Consider the following 17,892-nt stretch of genomic DNA (forward strand, 5'->3'; position numbering starts at 1 on the left):
TGAGGAGGTTCAGTATAATGACAAATGTTCATTTACTTCCTTTAAAAGGCTTTATTTGTTTTACAATAGTTTGATTTAATCCCAACAGTGTAATGCACAGAGTCAATAATTAAAACTTTACCAGTGTGAAGTGAACCTTCACTTTGCATGTTGAGAAATTCCTTTTCACTCTGTTAAATGATCAGGATTTTCTACAGTAATAAAATTACTTACACAGATTTTGCCACATCCCTATTCACCTCATCAACATCACACTTCAGACTCAGGTAGGACACAGGCCGAGCAGCTCATTATTAAACAACATGATGCCTAAATTAAATGAAATTATTAATGTGTTTTTAAATACAAAAATGTCTCTGACATCAACTTATGCACCTGTCAGTTACCACAGATATGTGTGTAAAAAAGAGAAGAAAAACAGAGGAAACTCCTTCATGACTACATTGTAATATGCAATAAACATGTAGGCTGCTATACAGTAAAGTCAGCTACATTGGTGGTAAATTTGTGTTCAACAGTGAGAAAGGAAATGAGAAGTTTAAATGGTCGTCCTGTCACCAGCGGAGTGGTTGCATAGAAATCTTGCAGTCCAAATGCATTCAGTTATTGACAATCATTGAGTTCTGAGTCTGTTTGCCTTCCGCTGGAGAAAAGTAATCTTTTCGTAAGGTTGCTGTGTTGTTCTACATGTGCTGGGCATCCATAATATCCAGATACTTGGCATCGATTACTTTGGGAAGCAGGCTGGTCCTGAGATAAAAACACAGACAGATAACACATGATACAGTTATATGCATTATTTATGTGGAATCAGTAACTAAATGGATAAAAAACTGTTCAGACAACTGCAACAAAATTAAAAGAAACTACCAGTATTCAGATTATTTATTTAAGTAGCAATAACAGCTCTAAAAATACTAGAAGCCCTACACTTAAAATATTATATCGACTAAGTATTATTTGTAAAATGTATTTAAATTATAAAAAGTAAAAGTGCAGAACAATTGGTGCTGTGAGTATTAAAGTGTTGTGCATTAAACTATTTGATTGCTAATGCTGATGCATTAATGTATAATTAGCATTTTAATGTTGTTAAGCTGGAGGTTTGGGGATTTGAAAGAGACAGATCTATTTAAAAGTGAATGGTCAAAATCAATCCAGCAGAGTCCCAGATCCTGACTCTCAGTCATAGGCATGCTCCAAAAATGCTGCTTTCTACAATTTCAATTTAATGCAACCTGATAGCGTCTTTCTAGAGATCCTTCCTGACTGATAAACAGCTACGTGTTTCAAGCTCCACTCCCACAGTTTGTAACACAGGCTTTCCATTTAGAATTTCTCCAAAGCTCAAGCTGATATAACGCTGATGATATCACTTGGGTTATTTTCTCAGACTTCAGAAAGCCACAGAGCACATTATTCAACTGTATTCACACTGAGTAGTATGCCCTGTGCCTAGTAAACTGATCCTCACATGTGGATAAGTGAAGTGCCCCTTAAAAACAGCTCAGAATGAATATTAGGCTATTAGGTTCTGAGCAGACTCTGTAGTACTGTGTTAATTTCCATGGTCCCACTCTGCCCCCTGTTGGTCTGGGTCATCTCACCTGACAGGGACAAGCAGAATCATGAGAAGGGGGAAGACCATCTTCATGTAGGGCAGAGGATACATCCCGAATGCACAGAGGATGATCAGTTGGATCATCTGCAGTGCTGTGAAGTAGTGGACCTTCCTCTGAGGCACACGGCGGATGTAGTGAGTGGGAGGATACGATGTCTAGACAGAAAAGTTGGAATATATGGTTAAAAAGCTGCTTTAAGTGACACTTTGCCTCATAATTTTTTGCTGAAGTAAAAGTAGATTGCCCAAGATGAAAACAACAGTACCAAAAAAAATCTGCAAAAGAAAACAGTTGTTGCAGTATACATTATATTATAGTATAAACTACCACTGGTTGCCATCTGGGGCTGCAGCCACATGAAGCTTAACTGACAAAGAGGTGCAAACAGGGATACTGACTATTAGTAAAGAGAGCAACCAATCAAACCACATTCTATTTTATTTCCTTCCTGCTCACCTGTTCCTTAAGCAGCAGGGCCATGCGGTCCACCATCTGGTTCCCATCAAGTGAAGTGGCTGCGATGTAGAGGAAGAGGCCGTAGAGGACGGGCTTGGGGATCCATTGCAGAGGAATGGGCAGCATGAAGGCAGACAGGCCAATCAGGATGTTGGCTGCCAGCGAGGTCAGACGTGTTTCCTTCACACTGACGATACTGTAGGCAGAGAAAAGTACTGTAAGAATCCCAGTAGTCACTACACTAAATAATTATTTGGTTATTTTGGTCTTGATCTGAACTGAAAACCTTCAAACATCGGGTAAAAACGGGCTGTAGACACGCTGGCGTCTTGCTGCTGTCTTTCAAAGCCCTGCTTGGTTTTTGTCCTTGTTTTAACTTTACTCACGTCGTGTAGAGGTGTCCGTTCTCTACGTGCTGTTCCACTTTGGCCAGCTGACGGGCGTGTAGGGAGGAATGTGGGAAGGCGGCGTGCATCCATGGCAGCCCGAGACAGGACATGAGGATGTTGATGAAGCCAGTCAGCATTAAGTCCCAGTGGAACGCTGTGCCTTTTAGCAACCTGGTACAGACAGTTCACACAGTTTCAAGTGGTTTGTCAGTGAAATACTGCAGCAGTACTTCTCTTCTTATTCATGAGCTATAACTGGATCAGTTTGCCAATAAACGTGAACATGAAGATACAGTATAACCATTTAGATATTTGTAAAATAAACATGAAATGCTGTAAAGAAAAGACATTGCAGCACAATTTTTGTCAAATTTGGTGTCATTGATTGGCAAACATAAAATCTGGGTCTTACTTGTGTTCTGGTACATGTGTAAGGGAGATGACAATGTTCTGGTCGATAAAGATGAGCAATGAAAGGAGAAAACCCAGTCCAACTGCGCTCAGTGTGTTCATCCCTGTCAGCTTTTCAAAAGGAGGGAAGTTGAAAATGGGGCCATCGTGGACACTGAACACCGGGACTAATAGGGACATAAGATTTATAGAAGACAGAAGATTGGATACAAACATCTTAAATAGAGTTTTAACAAACTTTCAAGGTAAAACAAAGTTGAACCTACCACAATAAAAGAAACACCCGAATATTAACCTTGCCTGCTAGTAAGCTTTGTTGTTGTAACCCACTTTGATTATGAACCCACACTGGGTTGAAAGCTCACTGGAAACAAATATTTTCCTTCAACAGAGGATTTATGAACAGAGAAAGGTGTTCTGTGCCAAGGTTGTGACTTTGAGTCTCAAGGGTACTCTTCTATCAGTTCTTTTATTTTGAGAGATCTGTACTCACGCTGTATGTCAAGGAAAAGGTAGGAGCCAATGAAGGAGAATATCACCACAGAGATAGGCAAAGCACAGTCAGACACCACCTCTCTGATTTTGTCATTCAGATACGGGCTGTTGGAAAACAAAGAGACACATATTTCAACATTTTGCAACTCTGATGTAATGAATTCTACAAGTTTTACTACAGTATTTACAGTAGTTATTCTCTTAGTTTGAAAAAATGATCCATGTCAAGTACTGAAGGTAAAAGAACAATGACATCCCAGGAGTCAGGCGTGGGAATATACAATGTCAGAGTCACAGAGTCACAGAGTCACATTTATCGACTTCATGTATTACATTATTCTACCTGAAGGGTGAAAATCATTGTGCATGATTTGTAACCTTCTGTCGCCCTCCTGGGATGGATTTTTTTTTTCTTTTCAACCTTCATACAAGTTATGTGAGTGAATATGCAGCTACTGCACACAGAGATAGAACATACATTTACTTAAGCACTTGGATACTTCCATCTTATGCTACTTCATAATTAAACTCAGGATGTATTCAAATCCTTTATTTTGATGTAAAAGTGGCAGTAATGCAGTGTAGAATATGGAAAGAAATATATCTTTGGAAATTTGATTATATTATCTAGAATTTAAAACAAAGTTCTGTGGGTTTGAACAATGTTTAAAATTCACAGAATGAGTTTCTTGTGACTGGCCTACAGGCTGTAAGTATTGTTTGTTGATAAAACTGCTTTCAAGGCCTGGCTTTTTACTTGAGATAATGAGGTAATTTTGCATCATGGTACTGCTTCTTTTACTTAAGTTAAAGTAGGGAAAATGGTGCTCGCTTTCTTGCCGAGAGTTAGATAAGAAGATGGACACCACTGTCATATTTGTATGGTGAACATGAAGCCACAGCCAGCAGGTGTTAAGCTTAATTTAATACAAAGACTGCGAGGAGCAGTGACTTCCTTCATATTTGTCATACTGATGTTAAAATCATTAATCTTGTCATATCCCAAAATAACAAACTATTCCTTTAGTCCAATAAGTTACCATACCTTCTCTTGATAAGGTAGAGAGCGTAACCCAGCCACAGAGTCCCCAACATGAGCAGCAGACAGAGAATAGGTCTTTCTCTTGTGCATAACACCAAAGACTCAGGCAGGAAGACAGACGCATGTCCTTCAGTGTGTCCCAGCAGTGAACCAGTCTCATTATGATGCCTGAGCGTGTTTTCCGTCTGGTTCTTTGTCTTCTCTAGAATCTCATTAATCTGCTGAAGCACCAACGTGCTGTTTGTGGTTGCCAGTGTGGGCCCGTGATAGAAGTGCTCAAAAACTGGGAAGTGTGGAGGAGAGAGGGAAGAAAGAAGGGGATGACACTGGCAACAAACTACAAGATTCAGCATGATTTTTCTATTCTTGCTTTTGACACATTTAACATAACCTACAGTGTTTCTCAAGTCTTGCAAAAACTCAAAGATCCAAGTAGAGAATATAATATAAAAACACTTTAACATCCATTTTACATTGCACTGGGTATCTCCATACATATTGTATCACCTCATCAATATAATTCCCTTTTATGTTGTCATTCTCAATATATTCCCAGGCATTGTAGCTCATTCAAGCATTTTGAGCAGTGCACTGTGTTTGAGCTTTGCTTAGTTTGCTGTAGTGTGGCAGAAAACTACAACAGCCTGAGGCTTAAAGAGGAAGGAAGAGGATCCACCATATGCTCATCTATTTATTTCCTCTCTTGTGACAAACCCTTGTGAAAAAGATAGAAACAGAGGCAACGTGAAATACTAAACTATATCAAAATTGTAATATAACACACAGGGGGTCCAGTTTGATTTCATGCTTGCCTTTCCTCTAAAGACTCCATGATGGATATGTGTATTTGCTGGGCTACATTACGGATAACAAATGACAGAAAGGATGTTTCCCCCTGCAGTGTGGAGGGATAGCTTTGCTGCAGAAGCATTCAAAACATGTTTAATGTAGTCTGACCTTGGCTTGACTCACTTTTGACGGAGCCTTTCACTGCATCCCCGACAAATGCTATGGAGATGAACAATGCAATGACTTCTTCTGTTGAGCTGGGAGATAATGGCAATAAGAAAAACATGACATGATCATTCATGTTTTTTTATACCAACACAGACATAACAGACCATTCAAGGCAAAACAATGGCTGAAATAGCAGTAGCGTACATTAAACAATATTCATGATTATGGCTGAAAACAGGAAGTCATAATGTGTTTTTTTCTTATCAGTGACCTCACCTCAGTGCATGGTCACATGGTTGAGTGTTTGGTTTGTTATATTACAATTACAACAAACTGTGATAGGTCACAGCAGCAAATGTTGTCTGAGAGTTGTGTCGTGTATTCACCGTTTGAAGAGTTTCATCAGCAGGCTGACATTGAATAAGCCTCCGAGGATGAGGAACAAACTGTTCCATAAACCAATGCAGGCGTAGAAAGCGTCAAAGTCCAGGTTGTAGTCATCACAGATACCCCGGATGACTATAAAACATCAAGACACACACAAACCCAATGCAATCATTAATAACAGTTTCACAGTAAATTTACTCAACTACTACCATATTGTTCTTAGTAGGCTAGGGTGTCCAAACAGGTCTCCTTTGTCTAATAAAATCTCTTACTCTTACTAATTACTGCTATAAATCAAGATGAATCTGATGCCAGAGGAATGAAAATGACCATTACACTGCATGCAGCAAATGCAACACAGTTCAAATTTTTGGCCACCAGAGAAAAACAAAATGTGCTGACAGATCTATCATAACACAACATGGCAGCAAACAGTTGCCTTCATACACATCTACAAGACCCAGAGTAACATTATCATTCATATAAGGTTGTGTTTCTGGAGACCTGTTGAATGCAAATCCAGTATTCACTTCCCTGCCTTCACCTATTTGGTGCTCAGCAGGTAGTGTACAGTGGGTTTATCAGAGCTTTTTGCTGTAAACAGCTGCAGCTGGAAATGATGTTGATTAGCAGCGAGACTTAACTATACAGTAAATGTTGTTAAACCAAATGAAAAACAAACTAAATGTTGCTATGGAACTGTAGAGTAGGGGCATAATTCACTTTGGATGTGTTTTTGTAAGTGACCTTTTTGACAATAATCATTTGATTAAATGTTAATATAAATCCATTAAATGCTCTTTCTCAGGCACCATCTGAAAACCAAGGGAGGTGGACAGAGGCTACACTGAGTAACTGGCTATCTCCATTTGGTTGTTTGTTGCTGGCCAATGATGAGAGTCAAAATTGAATTGCATTGCATTTGCTGCATGTAATGTTGTTCTCATTTACGTTATATTGGCAACTGATACACATCAGTGTATTAGAGTATTAGAATTATTAACCATTAGCAGATAAAATAAACAATACATACCACTTATGAAGATGGCCAGTGGTGCAGTGGTCAGTGGAATGACGAGTGGTGAGCCAGCAAACAAAGCATAGATGACTCCGCCAATGCTCTGACCAACAATGGTCTTCTGAACATCTGTCAAAAAAAAATCAATACAGCCCTAGGGCATATACTTGTCTACTTATAATAATATATTAGGATGTTGCAGATTAAGATAGTAAAGACCAAAGTCTATACCTATCTCTCCTCTTGTGCTTTCATCATTCAATGAGCCAAAGGCAATAGCAGGCAGTAGAATGGCAATATAGAGGAAAATAGCAGTGGTGGTGTACTTCAGCAGAGAGCGGTCCTTCCCGGTTATACCTTGATGGATTATTTAGAGTTATTAAAGATAGACAGTCTTTAAAGTTTAAGGCTTTAAAGCAGACATTTTATGATTTTGTAGTGGTAACAAATCTGCAAAACAGACATATGCCTACTTAGGAAGCAGTATTACAAGATATTAATACCATCTGTGAAGTCTGAGGGGTAGAGGGGGAGTCTGCGACGGAGGTCATCATAAACACCTTTACCAGCTTTGAAGAAATCTTTGCACTGTAAGAAAAAAAAACAGAATTTAGTCAGAGCCACTGGTTGCCTCAGTCAGTGTGAAGGACTGTACTTAATACTTGGACACATGTTAAAACTCTTGTGGTATTACTGGTTGGTATTACAGTGGGACCATAGAATTACAGACTTGTCCTCTTTTCTCTGTGCGCTCAAATCTGCATAGATATGTTAAGAGCCAGTCATGATGAGCACTGGAGCAGGAGTATCACACTCAGTAAGCAACTGGTGGAACAGCATTGTGACAGGGCTCCACCTGTGATCACAGAGCCAGTGTTACAACAAGGCAGACAGCTTTGTCCTCAGTGAACAAGATTTAATTAGGGTAATAATGTGTCAGACATGTGCAATTGTCAATTGTGAATGTTCATTTTCATACTGGCTGGATAATGGGTTTTTTGAATCAGTGTAAAAGTAATTGAAGAGACTGGCATACCTGTCCATGTATTATCACCTATTTTTGTATTATATAATTTTGGACTGGTATAATAGGTTAAATGTTTGGTTTGGTTTGGCTGCAACAAACCTACACTTGTACACACAAATGCTGTTTTGAAACTGTTTAGCACATCAGGTGTACAACCACAACCTGTTTTTAACTTCAGTGTTTTACAACCCTAATACACAATGCTTTGTGTCCAGGCAGTATTTGGGTGTTCCCTCTTCTCCAAACCCCCTGCTGAACACCCACATTTCCTCTTAATTTAAACACTGGACATAATGAAGTACTTTATCATTACATGGGGCTGCACACATTCTGCTGCCAAAACCATGGCAGACCTGGCAGCTTTTTCTAGTCTGTTGCCCAGCTGCTTCTCATTCCTCTGGCCTGGCTGATAGAGTGTGGAAACAGGATAATCAGATAATCAGGCTCAACTACTTTACTTTACTGCACCGCATCTTTTATGTGCCTGGATGGCACTGGAAAACACGAGGGTGGTCTCCACATGTTGAGAGACCTAACAATCAGTAGAGAATATAAATGTTGGTTTTACAAGCGAATATGTTTTTTTAGGCAGAGTTATATTTCCATATTGTTGTATATTAGCTTTTCTGGGTTAATGCTTTTTGGCATCACCACTGTTCTTATCTAACATATTCCACATAACCTATGTCATATGGCAACTTGAATGAATTCTGTGCTAATTACAGTATGTCTGTTCTACATCTGCAACCTTCCTCTTCTTTCACACCTGAAGTGGTTTCCCTCTACGTGGATCTGCATCCTCCACTTCCTCTACGACCGGCTTCTCGCTGACTATAGAGAGTTGCTGTCGCTGGTAGACCAGCTCTTGTTTGAACTCCTCCTGAGTCTTGGCGTCCAGAAGCTTCTGTCTGAAGGAAATGTCGGAGAACATCGTGGCGAATGTTCGACCCAGTTCAATGGCCGTCTTGGTGCTTTTCTGAAAAGGGATAATGATGAAGTTAATGGAAATAAAAGAAGCTCTTAAAGGGCTTGCTGGAGGATTCAATACAGCTTTAAAGTTTCATAGTCTCACGGATATGGTGGAATTTTTGCTCAGTGTTACAGAAAGCATGAGATAAAGTTGATGAGACCAGGTCCAAACCTCAAACCTCTCAGAATACACTTGATAATGGCTGATTAATTTAATTATTAATTTACCTGCTGATTAACTTCTCAATTAATTCATTTGTTGTAAGATGTCAGAAAATAATGAAAAATGCCCATAACAAGTGACAGCAACATCTGAGAATCCAGAAACAGGGAATTTCTGGCTTTTTTGTCTAAAAAACCACTTGTCAAAAGAGAGAAACAAATGTTTTGAATAGAGAAACTGAAGAATTGGACCATACCGTTCTGGGAGGGGCCAGGATGAGGATGACATAGCGAGCCTCGCAACAGTTGACTCCCCAGTTCTGCGGCCTCTCCAGGCGGGCGACGCAGACATGGCGTCTCTGCAGGCTCCTCACGTTGGAGCTGAATTGATAAAAAAATTATTTATTTTGAATCAGTGGTGTGTAAATGATTGATGGTGCAGCATTCTGTATTGGCAGGTGTAAATTAGAGACACCCTATCAGAGCTTTCACAAAATTACTTTTCCAATGAAAATATTTTTTATGTTTTGCCCCTGTACAATCAAATGAACTCAGCAACTATCAAGATGGAAATTCACCTCCTGACATTTATGTTTAAAGAACTGGTGAAAGTAGCTCCTGTACACATAAATAATATTGGAGATAAACTCACAGAATACAAAGCCAGGATTGCTGGTATCGAATGCCAGTGGAAGTAGCCGTCACACCCTGAATGGTCTCTGAGAGAAGGTGAACTGTAGCATGAAAACGCAATGAAGAAAAAGCTTTAATGTTGATATGTCAAACAGCCTTTGAGGCAAACACTTCACCCTAAAGTGATTGTGTGTTCACTTCTAAATTACTTTGCTCACCATTGAACTCTTTTCCTCCCGCATCTGTGAACAGCGAGTTCATGACCTCATCCACGTCACAGCTCCCGAAGCCATCCTCCACCACGTGAGTCAGCATTCGCCTCAGGACCTCGTCCAGAGTGGTAGCTTTCTCATCTAGAAGGATGCTCGCCTGGGCCAGGAAGCTGTCCAGGTCTCTGTGGGCACGCACTTCCTCCTGGAAGTTCATTGGCTTCACATACTGGTGGGTACCAAGAGCAAGAGAAATTTGATTGATGGAGTAATTATTTCATGGTGCAAATGGGTGAAACGTTAAAGGCTGACTTTCTGGTTTTGCTCAGTGCCCAGCAATCGCTCAAAATCCTCACATTCCTCCTGTGGTGCCTTAAAATTTAGCACAGCTCTCAGTTAGTTGATCTGACTGAAAATTCTATGGATCTGAGGGCACTATTGGGAGTTATAACAAAATCTGGGTTGGCTATCTTTAAGACATATATCAGATGGAACAGTTAAAAATTATAGAATGATCTTTTCTGGGCTGTATATTCAGTGGTAAAAAAAAAATGTAAAAGAAGTTGTAAAATCTGCAGGAATTGAATTATGATGACTGGAGAAGCAAATCTTACTTTTCTTGTTGTATTTAATAGCCCAAATCCAGGGCCTTCAGGATCTACAAATAAAAGAGTGAAACACAGGGAAATTTGTATTTACTCACAGAATCTTCAACACCATATCTTTGCTATAATCTCTCCTGTTCATTATTCTAATTGCACCAAAGCACAGTATTAGTTTTTCTCAAGTATTAATAGTCAATAGGCAGCCAGTTCATGTCCATGATCTTCCTGTATCAGTTATCCTAACTCAGTGAATCAGAGCTATCACACATGATCTCCTGATTGAAGAGGCTGCAAATTATTCTTAGACAATGAAAGTCACTGGAGAAAACAACTAATAGCAACACTGCAATGAATTGGTGAATGATGGAGGTATTTATTCTTAGAACAAATCCCACCATGGACTACACATATATAGATATGATATATGACAGTGAACTCATGTAACACACACGCACCTGAAACACTGATCTTGATTTGGTTTTCATAGATGTGGCCCTTGTGAGTGACAGGTGATTCTTGCCCACAATCCTCCTGTTCCCCATCCTGCAGCTCTGTGGATAAAACATACATGGTCACAGTCAAGTATCATCCAAGTCTCAGTTTATATATTACATACAACACTGTAATTTCAACTGACTTTCTATGTCAGATTAAGCTTTATTAAAGTTCACTTTACAACTAAGTGAATCAGATAAAATAACCAACAATAATAAAGGCCATTTCACAGCCTCAGTTGTTGCCTTATTGCAATAAGTCACACTGAGATAAAAACTGTTCTTTGTATCAAGGTTAAGATGCTATGCTAGCCACATTAACAATGTCTCCAGTAAGGGACAATTTATTTTGCCTTCCCACCACTCTGCCATCTGTTGACAAGCACACAGCAAGAGGGAGAGAGAGAAACGCAATAAAAAAAATCCCCCTAAAGCCAGACATGCAGCAATATAACAATAGCAGCCCCTCGTAAATTCCTTCATTGTATAGAAGATAAAAATGGCATCTCGACTGTGAGTTTTATGAACAGAGAAGAAACAGCAACAGAATTAGAGAATTAACCTTAACCCTTCACAAGCAAAGCTTTGAGCTATGAATATTCCCTCTTCCCATCATTGACTCAGAGATTATCTGCCTCGTTATTTACCCATTAATTAGCCTCTCAGCACACAGTGAAGGGACTGACTGTGCTCACCAGCATGTGAAATGGGTCATCAGTGAGCAGCGAGAAGCATTGACATTAGCATAAATAACTGCTGCAATAAACTGACGTGTGTAATTTCCAGTTTCCTGAAGGAAAAAACCTGAATAATATTTTTGGTGCTTGCAAGGCATATCATATCAAGTACAGAAAATAGCGGGACCCATGCTGACAAATGCAATCAAAGTAAATTAAACATGTGTTACAAACCCATTTCTTGGAAAACATATCCATTCTTGGACCTCCCTGTGGATGGAGCTTCTGTGGGGGAGAAGTGACAAATATTATATTTGCACAACATCCTGCTGAATTATTATTAGATTTCATATTAAAAGATTCTTGTTTTATTATTGACTGACTGAATGTAAATGGTTATCAACAAAGTATTAACAAACTTTTCTAGACTCTGTGAAAACTGTGTAAACTGTGAAAACAATGCTGCTATAATATCACCATGTAAAGCTGATATGACAAACATGTTGGCAAAAGTTTGTTTATTTACACATTGTACAGTTTCCAAGCAACTTCTGCATTCATCTGGAGTCATGCTTTAGCACCAGAGGCAGGGGAAATATCTTCTGAAGGGAAATATCTGGATATGTAGCTGTTAAATTCTCCACTATATTTCCATCTTTCTATTTGAGATTTTTTGCTAAAAATATTTTGAAACAACACAATGAGATGGGAAATTGTAATGTACAGTAAAACTGAATGGACATTTAAACCAAATCAATGTGCTGAAAGATGCTAAAAGCTCCAGAGTCTAGTGATTTTGTCACTACAAGCAACCCCTGTCACTTTACAAGTATTCATTTGACCCATTGTTAATCTGAAAATATTGATTATTGCAGCATTCATTCTGAGATTTAATCCATATAAATTTTGCTACTTTTAAGTCAATGAAGTAGATTCAATAAAACTAAAGCTTATGTATTTCCCCACCACATTTTTCCTGGTGCTGTGAACAAGCCCTTTCTAAAATATATTTTATATCCTATAGTTGAGAGTCAACAGTAGAGAACAGAAGTCACACAGCAGTTTATTATCAGTGCCTTAGACCCTTAGGCCACTAAGGAATGGCAACACCATAACATTTTAAATATTAGATCATGAATGAGAGCACTGAAATCCCCCCAGTGCAGACTTGCTGTTCAATATGTTTTCACAGAGATGTTTGACACAGTTAAATTGACCAGCGCATGGTGATAAAACTGTGTGAAACTGGACTCCATGTGGACTGACACAGTTTGACCCTGTTGCCTCTTCTTTTTTGTAACAGTAGCTGTGACTTCTCAAGTGACAAAAAACAGTCTACATTCACCAGCAGGTTTCTAGCTTGCAGAAAAACATCTACTCCCATTACACATATCGATCTTGTAAACAGATATACAATTTTAAATGAAAAAGGCAGTCAAATGTCTATGACCTTTGAATTTCCACTGCAACACACAGCCAGTCAAGTCTTAAAGACCTTTAATGTGACATGGCACATTGCATGATGTAAATTAAAGAAGAGGAAGAAAGTAGATGACATATGGACATACTAAAGAAGACAATAGAAAAACCACATGTGCTGAGAAACTCAAAAAACACCTTCACTCTCAGTTACAACAAAAATCTGCCACCAGCTGTGTCTGATGTTTGTATAGGCAGTCATGTATCTGTGAGACGCTGCTGCAGCTGTACAGACAAGCTTTTCTTTGCCTGAGGCAGAGTTTGACTCTAGGGGCTCCGGAGCAAGGCTATATCTCCAAGCAGATTAGACAGAACATTCCCAGGCCTCCTCTTCACACGAGTCTGCACAGACAACAGGGTGCCTCACAACTTAGGCAACGCACTGTTTGTACCACAGCCAGGTGTGGAGAGGATGATTTAGTCTGCTTGATTGAGACCTTTACAGTTTTGTCTCATAAAGACAAAGGTCAAGTTGATTGTAAACACTCTCTACAGTGTCTTATCAGCAACAGGATCAACAATAGAGACTGCCACTGAACAATAATGCCACACACCTTTCACATCACTTCCAGCAGTGAAACTGATGTGAAGACATAAATGACATTTGTGCTTGAAAAGTAAAAATCGACAGCAGAGTCAGTGTGGGAACTTTCACCTGTTTGTTTTCTTTATCCATCACTGTTTAGTCAGCCCTGCCTGCTACAGTAAAATCTATTAGACATTATGTTTTACAGCCTTTCTGCAGGCCTGTGGGTTACCATGGCTCATGCTTGTGGGTTTCCTGTTGGATGGCGGGTTAACTTCCTGTTGCTTACGGTGCAGTTTGGTGGCGTTGACGGTGACAGGAGTGTAAGTCAAGCCTCGAATTTTTCCACAAGGGGCAACTGTGACATTGAAACTGCTACTCAAAATAGTCTGCTTTCTGACCCCTTGGCCCTGTTTGTGAACTGTGAATTTTCTGATCCAGTGCCATTAATGGATCCAATCTCAGTCATGATCTCACTCAGCAAAAACATAACTGTTTACGTTCCCAAAAGAGCAAGGTCAGGCTTTGATTTATTTATTTCTTCCTCTGCTCCCTCCTCTTGACCTAACAATATGAGTGAGGGAGGTGTGATTGGAGGGTAACAGGCCTCCTCAGATCTGTATCACTCAGTGTTTGTTCAGCTACATCCACGTTTGAGCAAAATACATCAGAAATGCAAAACTGACTATACTATTTTTTAATGTTTCCAGGATTTAATATGCACAAGACAATGTCAATAATAACTTATTCATGTTTTTTTTTTCCATTTAGCATTGTTTGGTATCTTACAGTTCTTTAACTCTGATTAACCAAACACCATTCTGTTAATGTTGGTGTGTTGATGTCTATAATTCCTCTATCTCACTGGATAAACAAGGCTGTATTAAAGCCTGAAGGATGTTTTATTAATCCCTGCCACCCTGCTATCGGTGGGCAGAGGATGTCCTTCAGCAATAGGAAACATTGTCGGGTCTCTGGAAATAAGTGCTCCAAGCTGCAAAGCTGAAAACTCTGTTGAACTGTACAAGGTCAAACTGGCAGACAGGAGAGGGGACATGGTGTTCGTAAAAGTAAGACGTCACTGTAGCCTTTCTTTTAAAGTAAGACATGCTGTTATATACTATGTTGCAAAAGCTCTTATCTTCTATCTGCTGCTAAAGCTAAGTCAGCCTTATCAAGACCTAACGCAACCATGTCAGGTGCACACACCTGTACCATGAGCTGTGTATACTCTGTAGGTCACAATGTACACATTCATATATGGAAATAAAGCAAATAACAGGAAGGAGGAACCACAGCTCATTCCACTTCAACACCTCAAAGACTGCCTGGTGTTTGCTTATCCATCATGATAGACATGACCGCTGGACAACAGTAATCCCACTCACACAAGTTATGCTTTTCCAACCAAAGCATTTTCATTTAGACATGAAAGACGTTTGTGTGACATCTTGCACCAATCCTCTGAGAGAAAGCAAAGGAAAGCAAAATGTATTTCTATAACTCATTTCACTCCAGTGGAGGTTGAATGTGCTCCATATTAAAAGCAAAACACTATATAAAATGAATTACATTTATTGAAAACAGGAAGGTTCTCTGTCTGCCTTTTAACACTGTTAATGTTGGAGCACATTCAATATAATCTGGCAAGGTATTCCAGCAGCAGGGACCATAAAAACAGCTTCATGCTTTGTTTTTTTAAATTCTAAGAACAATTAGGAGGCCTGAGCCAAAAGATCTAAGAGTTCTGATGGGTTCATACTGAATGACTAGATCAGAGAGGTACTGTGGAGCACGGCTGCTAAGGGATTTATAGACAAGAAGTAAAATTTTGTAGTAATCTCTGAAACTAACTGGTCAAAGCAGAGATTTGTATTTTGTCTTTTCTTGTTAAATGAGAAAAAGCAGTTTTGTGACATTGGCTCAGAACTGTTATTGTAATTACACTAGAGGATGTTGTGGAATATCCAAGTGTTTATGTCCTTCAACAGATGATTTGACATGGCTGAAGTCTCCTGGAGACAGGTATCACTGTGAGACTTATCAGACTGGTTTATATATGGTTGGAAGTAGACAGAGTTGTTATCAATAATGTTGAAAAATGACTGTCTCAGTTGTCTGACTTAGCTGAATAGTAAATTCTTGTTAATTGCATTAAAGTTACAGAGCTACTGAAGGTTTGATACAGCTTCTATATTAAATTCCAATTAACTGTGATGACTGAACTTTAACTGAAGTCACATTTTTTCAACTTGAACCACAGAATGTCTTAAACAAGAGTGGAAAGCTTTGAAATTTGCCAGATTGGAATATTAGACATTTTTCTGACAGATAATCTCCTTAATCCTTGACCTAAGAAAATTCTCGCAGGACTGTTTAACCCCTCAACAGCATTCAACAGAAAATATATTTATACTTAACGTTGCAGGGCAGCAACTAATGATTACTTTCATTATCAGTTAGCCTGCCAATAGTCTTCTCAATTGATTGATTAATAGTTTGGTCTAGAAAATAGTGAACAATGCAAAATAATTTCTTAAAGCTAAAGGTGATGTCAGACCTGTGATTGCTGTAAAGTTACAGACGTTCCTGCTTAATACAACAGAAGGTTTAGCAACGATCCCCTTCACTGGTGTGAGTGTTAAAACAGATGCTGAAAATTATTTGCAGGTCTGTTGTAAAAACCTTCCATGACAGACAAGTGTACCATTTATTGCCATGTGGTAAATATTGACCTGTATCCTTTGCCTTTGACTCTCTGGCTCTCCTGGCAATAAAAGCATCTTGCTCATACTCTGTGGTTTTAATATCAATGATATAAAGGCATAAAACATTTAAATAGCATCCAAAGAAGCAGGCAAATGAAAGAAAATAGTAGAGTTTTGAAATTATTGTACATCTGAAGATTAACACCGACAATACATACGCTATCAACACTGTTTTATAAATCCTATCAGCGCTCACACTCACTCACACATTCTGTGAAGAGGGTTTCCCCATGTGCTTGACACAGTTGGCTCAGGTTGCACCGTGAAAGACCTTCTCACCCCACACCACCCCTGTAAAACTTACCAGATGGCACAAAATGGAGGACCTTTTTGGCTTCCATGTTCTCCAGGTTTTTTAAGGTGAGACGCTTTCCAAAGGTCAACCCATCATCATTGTCTCTGCTTCCTAACACCCAGCACTCTCTTGTGATCCCTTCTCAATATCTTTCATACACACACATGCTGAGGTAGAATCACCTCCTCCAGCAACACATGGGTTTGAGGGAGGAAGAGGGAGGGCAGGAAGAGAAGTCATGGCGGGTGAGAGTGATGTTGGTTTCCGCTGGGTCCTTGTGCCTATGCGCTGGATTACACTGCAGGTAACTTAAAATAATTAAATACGTAAATAGGATTTGGAGATTTGGAATTAAAAATATTTTTGACATAGACTTTCTTAATTTTGTTTTATACCAACTCAATACAGATGGCCATGAAGCTAAGTTTAGAAAGTTTATACTATGTTACACTTTAAGCAGCTCCATCGCTGGTACCCACCATAAACCTATAACCTGTGGAGTGTTTTGTGGAAATTAATGAAATTATGTTTTCATTCGTAGTTTCTCACCAAAATCCATTGTGTGAATCCTTTAGGCCTAATAGACTTGATTTTGCTCCATAGCGCTATTAGTAGTCAGACACTACACCGGATGCCTATTGGCCAACTATCTGTATCACTTCAGTGATTTTCAAGGTTGTCTCAAAGGAGGGCAAAGGTCATCTCCTCTCGTTTTCATCTTTCATCTTTCCCTTTGATACCATGTTTTCAAATATCTATGAAATTCTCATAACTGCTGTCGCCTCTAAAGCCAAATAAGGGAACTGTGGAAGGAAGTGACTAGTGTCAAGGACGGAAACAGCTGAAGCCAGATGAAGTAACACACAACATATCTGGCGACAGATGTGAAGAAAGATGCCTGGCTCAAACTAAAGACACACTGCCCCCAGCAGTCAGACCATAAACTCACTGTCAGACATGCTGCTCAGGAAAACTGAAAAAAGCAAAAATTTATCCACTGATGTTCACACAGATAAAGGGGAGTATCATCCATGTGCATCTTTGCCTTCTGTCATTCATGAACTAATGTTACTTAGTTGTCAGTTTGTTGCACACAAATATGGCATGCAGATTAAGTAAGTAAGTAAATATAAAAGAATAATTTCTTGATACATATAAATAAAATTTTGTATTTTACTCAATGGGAGGTAAATAGAAAGTAATATCGACATTAATAAAATAGTAATGGTTGGTTATTGTTTATGTACATTTCAAAACAATCCATTAATTAA

The 17,892-nt window shown here is 39.1% G+C and overlaps 1 protein-coding gene across 1 annotated transcript; it reads right to left on the minus strand.

The window, feature by feature from the left end:
- Positions 1 to 31: 31 nt before the first annotated feature.
- Positions 32 to 16,834, minus strand: LOC108895355 (solute carrier family 4 member 11). Its single transcript, XM_018694124.2, has 20 exons — positions 16,631 to 16,834; positions 11,788 to 11,838; positions 10,838 to 10,933; positions 10,392 to 10,435; positions 9,787 to 10,006; positions 9,588 to 9,669; positions 9,193 to 9,316; positions 8,571 to 8,780; positions 7,281 to 7,365; positions 7,009 to 7,134; positions 6,793 to 6,906; positions 5,759 to 5,891; positions 5,388 to 5,461; positions 4,419 to 4,698; positions 3,372 to 3,478; positions 2,880 to 3,045; positions 2,465 to 2,638; positions 2,079 to 2,274; positions 1,608 to 1,777; positions 32 to 750 (listed from the first exon to the last, which is right to left on the minus strand). The coding sequence occupies exons 1-20, from the start codon at positions 16,665 to 16,667 to the stop codon at positions 684 to 686; spliced, it is 2,556 nt and encodes an 851-aa protein (XP_018549640.1). The 5' UTR covers positions 16,668 to 16,834; the 3' UTR covers positions 32 to 683.
- Positions 16,835 to 17,892: the final 1,058 nt, after the last annotated feature.

Source organism: Lates calcarifer, linkage group LG8 (assembly GCF_001640805.2).
Source record: "Lates calcarifer isolate ASB-BC8 linkage group LG8, TLL_Latcal_v3, whole genome shotgun sequence".
NCBI lineage: Eukaryota > Metazoa > Chordata > Actinopteri > Centropomidae > Lates > Lates calcarifer.